At 53.3% G+C, this 6,074-nt stretch overlaps 1 protein-coding gene across 1 annotated transcript; it reads right to left on the minus strand.

Annotated features, from left to right (window-relative positions):
• Window positions 1–2,423: 2,423 nt before the first annotated feature.
• COCCADRAFT_101628 (uncharacterized protein) lies at window positions 2,424–4,570 on the minus strand (the record flags this gene model as incomplete). Its single annotated transcript, XM_007716203.1, has 2 exons — window positions 2,424–2,720; window positions 2,777–4,570. The coding sequence occupies 2 exons, from the start codon at window positions 4,568–4,570 to the stop codon at window positions 2,424–2,426; spliced, it is 2,091 nt and encodes a 696-aa protein (XP_007714393.1).
• Between the last annotated feature and the right edge of the window lie 1,504 nt (window positions 4,571–6,074).

A 6,074-nucleotide genomic window follows, 5' to 3' on the forward strand; every position in this document is an offset into this window, starting at 1 on the left:
GTGGTATCAGCCGTTGTGTATCTTGCGTGCATCCCACGGACGCAGCCGTCACCTCCCCGTGTGTAGCAGGAAGACGACATGGCGTCTCCCTCCCCGCAGCAGCCAAGTTTCTACCAGAAATAACGGCACATGCAGCCACACCGGCCTTGCAGCAGGGCTGAGAAGCGCTGCAACAGAATCACAACCGCAAGGCTTCGTTGCTCGCCACTGGACATCTAAACGCTACTAACATATCTCTTTTCCGTCACTTGAGATCCGTCGTACTGCCCTTTCTGGTGCGGATTTGACTTGTCGTTTTGTGACTTGTACACTCCATCCAGCCCTCGGACTCGCGCAAAGACCTGTTTCCCATGTTCTTAGACGTGTGTAGCTCCTGTTTGAGGACTTATTAGCAAGCATCGTGTTGGTTATGCTACACAAACAGGACACTCCTCCTTTCATATCATCTTGCCAGCTTGTTTTCCACCCGTGACAGCATCCCAGCCGGTGCATGTGCAGCACGCTTGTAACCCGCGCGATGAGCCGGCGCCGTGCAGCCAGCGCCGTCTGTGAAGATGTGGATCAAGAGCTCAAAGCGGATGCGTGGAGACCCGCACGATACCGTTGAGGAAGCGCCTTCGAGTGATGAGAGCCTATGGGACGCCGGATTGAGAGTCACCAGCTCCCTTCCTTTAAATATATTTGGTACTTGGCGGTTTTCTGCTATTGGTGATGGTAATGTAAATGTAAGGGCGGATCCACAGGCTTGGGACTACCCAGCCCCTTCGAGCAGTGCACACAACGTCATTTTCTCGAGAAACAAAACCATCAAGCCCACATTATATGTGCAACGCATGTCCCGGGAGTTAGTGACGAGAGAGGCTATCCAAGTTTGACCAGCACATGAAAGACTTGAGGTGCAGCCAGAGCAAGAGATCATACTGACCAGGATTGTATACGTGCCCCTCTCCAGTCCTCGGGAAGTGGATACTTGAAGCCATCTTTTCTACTCAAGTAATACGAGCTTGACAAACGGAGCATCGTCCGCTTCCTCGCGTGGTGCATGGGCGCTACCGAAACGATTACCGTGTCGCATAGGCTGCTGCGCAACTATCCGAATCGTTGCCCGGCTGTTGAAACATCCATGCTCGCGTAGTGGCCACATGCCGATATCGCAGAATAAGAATCGACCGACTTTTGCCTGGTAAGTAGCAAAGGGATCAGAGAGTCCAGGGAACCCTGTAAGAGTGGCGCTTCAAGGTACCGTCATTCGTCAGTGGCCACGCCATGCCTGCCTGTAAGGACTGTTCAAGAGAATCTTACATGTCGTGTGGCCGCTGGATGCCGCGTGTCCATGGCACACATGCGTCCATGTAATGGCTTGTTCCGGTTTGTAGAGAGCTGCTTCAGCTTTGGTCCGTCACGACTTCAACAACGTTACTCAGTCTAACCTCAGACCTGGATTCTGGATCTCCTCGCTACCGTAATCGTAAAAAAACGACAGCGAGGCTGACCAAGCCCTTGTCGGTCGCATCTACGGCGCCGTACAACAAGCAGAGATGACCAAGCCCTGACGTATAGAAGAGACTCCATGGAGCCTCGACTCACTGCGTTCAGCATGATGTTGAGTAGTCGCCCCGCAGATGCTCCGGTGGTGGCAGGGAGTGACTGGCTCACGTCGACCTACAGTCAACGAAGTCACTGTGGATGCAATGCGTGGTCAGGTAGATACAGAAAACGACACTTAACCGGGACTGTTGTGTAATGTCCTGTTGCAGACCTGAGAGTCGTGGCCTATATAGCCATATATGCCTGCAACTTTGAGCAATTGGGGCCTGCCACGCGATAGCTTTGGCACGCAAAGTAAAACGTTGGGGGCCGCCTCTAGGCTTTGTGTCCAGAGCGGTGCATAGGTGATTATCGCGGCGCAGTCGTTGCTGAGAACCACGAGGGTCAGAGTGAACAGCTAGTCCCGGCTTGGCCTGTATGTATGCATAGCAATGGAAGTTGGTGGAAGAGATGAGGTCAAGAGGAAACAACCCCAACACAAGTCACTGCATGACCACAACCAATCAGTACCAGGAGTCACGCCTAGCGGAACTTGTCCATTTCACAGCAGGACGCCACTACATGAGACTGTGCAGAGATCAATACTCTTATTCTGATGCAGCACCTACATCAACCCTAGCCAGAGCGAGATAGCATGCAGAGAGTACAGGCGTCGTTATCTATTAAACGACCTCTTCGCATCGCAGGCTATGCCAAAGTACGCGTTCCAGCAGCATTAAATGAACCCATTGCGCGACAAATCCAAACCCAAAACGGCCCAAGACCAAATGTTGTTGTTAGATCAAACGCCGTCGTCCACTCCAGATCTAACCGTGAAAATGCATGTTCTAGAAGCTGTATCCCCCCAGACGCCCTTTTATTTCTAGTCTTGCCTCTCATGACCAGACATCTTCCTGGTATTGATTCGATGCCCTCATGGCCTTTACAATCTCCTCACCCTTGGTCTCGGACACGTTTCGGTACTTGGAGATGATCTTGCCGAGTAGGGTGTTGACTTCACGGGCCATGTGTGCGGCATCACCGCAGACGTAAAAGTAAGCCTTTTGCTCGAGCAGCTGGTTGATGGCTTCGCCATTCTCTTCAATCTTGTGCTGCACGTAGACCTTCTGGGGGCCATCTCGAGAGAACGCTGTGTGCATTTCGAATTTGTCGCCAAGATCTTGCTGATATTGCTGCACACCATGTTAGCAACAGCAAAAGCAGTCAATAAAGGGTAATATGAACTTACTGTCCACTCGTCGGCATACATGAAGTCTTCTGCCTGTTTCCTGCATCCGAAGAACAAAACAGTCTTGCCAACGTTCTGGCCAGCTTTGGCTTGCGCAGCTCGCTCTTGGATAAATCCACGGAAAGGTGCAACACCGGTACCAGGGCCTACCATGATGATGGGCTTTGAGGGATCCGAAGGAAGCTTGAAGTTGGAGTGGCGGACATGTACGGGGACGTGAATACCATCGTACTTGTTGCGGGGACCGGTAATAGCATAGTTGAGGCCGTGGGGATCTGGGTTGGGGTCTCCGTGCTGCTTCTGTTTGAGGGCTAGCAGGTAGTTGGTAGTAACACCCTTGAGAGCGTATGGCGCGCCTGGCTTCTCGATAGACTCGACGACGGCAGTGATGGAGATCTTGTCTTTCTGAACCAACGAGGATGAGGAGATTGAGTAGTAGCGGGGCTGGATCTTGACCATGGTCTCGAAGAGGAAAGAAAAGGGAATCTTCTCCCAAATGGCGCCTTTTCCGGTAATCTCGAGGAGCTGTCCTAGGTTGAGGTTGCGATCGGTGACTTGCTCTTTGAAGTAATCCTTGTCGCTACCAAGCTTTGTAATTTCAGCCTTGATGTCGTCGTTGGGAGCAAACTGAGCGATGACCGAGACGAGTTGACGAGAGACAGCAGCGTTGATTTCAATGTGGTAGCGGATGGCGGCATCGTAAGTGGTCGGCGAAGGGAAGGGAACCTTTGCAGTGGGGTCGAGACCTTTAACAGCAATAACGGTATGACGCTTGTCTTCCTTGCCGAGAACCTTGAACAAGCGATCGACTTCTTTGCCAGCGTTAGTAGGCCAGATAGCGATGTGATCACCAGTAGTATATGACAGGTTGGAGCCAGCGATGCTGATTTCCATGTGCAGACAGTTTCGGTTAGGGTCGGAGAAGAGCTCGTAGGATTCGACAATAGGGGCGATGTAGGGGTTGTTGGCGTTGAAGGGGCCCTTTTGGTTTCCCTCGAGGTGGTTCTTGTTGGGCTCGCCGAGGAAGACGGTGTCATCTTCAGGGGACAGATCTGGCCTCTCGTTAACCTCGAAGACGGGCTCGTACAAGGCTTCACGCTCTTCCAAGCCGAGGTTTTCAGCAACAGCAGCCCACATGGGCTCCTTCCATGCGAGGAAATCCTCTTCCATTGTACCAGCACCATCGTCACCCTCGCCAGCGGAGCCCAGGCGGGTAGCGCCAAGCTTTGTCAAGAACCCGTCGACTCTGCGGACCATGACATTGTAGTGTTCGTATGTGTTGTTGCCGAGACCGAATGTGACGTATTTGAGTTTGCTGAGAGGCTTGTCGTTGATGCCGCCGCCCTCGGAGAAGGTGACGTCCTCGGAACTGATAAACTCGTAAAACTCGACGGCGTTGTCGGTGGGCTCGCCCTCGCCGTAGGTGGCCAGGACGAAGACGGCAAGCTTGTCTTCGGGGAAAGTATCGAGATTCTCATATTCGTATTCCTCGAGATCGGCAACCATGGTCTTGAGACCGAATCGTGACTGGCCCTCTTTGGCGATACGCGAGGCATAGTCCTCTGCGGTGCCCGTTTGGCTGCCGTAGAAGACGATGCAGTTCTTGTCCGTTTCCTCCATCTTCTCAATGAAGTTGCGGGACTTGGCCGCTTTGGCTGCGCCATTGGCCGTGGCCAGGGAGCTGCCGTATGGGTTGGCGGAGACGGCCCAGTAGGTGCCTTTTGTGAAGTAGGCAATGGTGCCGACCAGCAGGATGGCCAGCACCGCAATGTCGAGGGTATCGAGTTGGGCCATGGTGCTGGGAGAGGCGTTAGCAGGAGGCACGAGAGAAACGAAGACGGAGGGGCAGCGCTGACACTGTTATCTACCACTCGGCAACCGAAGGCGGGCGCAAGCGAGAGAGCAGTAGTATTTATGTACAAGCAACGTTGCAGCGGCCCTGGAGCATGGGCAGCGGCAGACGGGGCCCGAGACTTGAACGTAGTGTGCAACCTGGTGTTCCCCAAGCAATGTGTGTCACTTACACCAGCACACGGAGGGGCGTGGGATGTATGCCTTTTTTTTCCCTCTGGTTTGGGGTCTGCGCGCGTTTTGTGCTGTGCAGCGTCCTGCTGACGAGGCGATCGTTAGGGCCAGATAGTGCCGTCACAGACAAGAGCCGGAGCCGATTCGTCCCGTCCCAGAGTGGCAGCCATCTGCCACCGCCGGCAATGGAGCCCTGGGTTTCCCGAATGCGAAGGCCTGCCTGCTGGCCGCATTAGTGAAGAGGCCGCCGGTCAAGCAATGCCGACCAACCCTCAGGCCAGACAATCGGTCACTGTCCACATGTCCGAGAGTCGGCGGACGAAAGTGCTAGTCAAAAATGCTCCTGAGCCAGAACAAGGGCGGTTCCTGGCCCGCCTTACGCGGCATTTACTACGTCCATACATACCTATACGAGGACTTAGTACTCAGTAAGTACTTGCCGCCAAACTTGCCTGGCCCGTACACATGTACTATGGATTGGACACTTGTCTGCTTACGTACACACATACTGCTTACTAGCACGTCTATGCCTGCCTACTGCAAACAAGCATCTGACCTGATTAGCTGCTTGGCTGTTATAGTCTTAGTGGCGAGCTCCCTAGTACCCCCCGGCGTCGGCCAAGTCATTGGACAGCAAGGCTGCTTTTTTTATTCAAGTCAACCATCTCCGACGATTCTGCTTCTCGGCAACTCGGGTAGACCGGCTGGGCAATATGCAATACGACAAGTCGACGGATTTCCGCTCTCGATAGCATGCAGCATACATACCGACATCTGTAGGCGTAGATATACCAATGTACACCACTTGACTAAGCACCCAATCGGGGCTAGTGTCATCACTGCTGCCTGCAGCAAAGGAACGGTGTTTGCCCATTTCACATGCCAGTGTGCTGCTACTACTGCTGCTATTATTACGACTACTACCAAGTCCGACTGTCCGACTGTCCGAGTTTGGAAAACTACCGTCTCGCGCACCTTGTGGCCTATGCTGCATTCTTGTCGCAGGTTTGTCTGCCCTCGATCGATTTCGTCCGTTTACATACACACACGTACCCGCTATTAATTACGGAGGGTAGCGAGACGCCGATTCCCCTGTACGTGCACGGTAATAGGCCATACGGGGGCTAGTGCTTCGGAGAATGGACGGATCCAAGTGCGTATGGGTTTCATTTCCTGTGATACTCATAGTAGTCAGTCCTGACATACATACAGTCACCTATCAGAAGTTTGTTCGCGTAAGCACGGGCCCACCCCAACCACAATCGAGCTGCAG

Source organism: Bipolaris zeicola (genome assembly GCF_000523435.1).
Source record: "Bipolaris zeicola 26-R-13 unplaced genomic scaffold scaffold_130, whole genome shotgun sequence".
In the NCBI taxonomy this organism is placed as follows: Eukaryota; Fungi; Ascomycota; class Dothideomycetes; order Pleosporales; family Pleosporaceae; genus Bipolaris; species Bipolaris zeicola.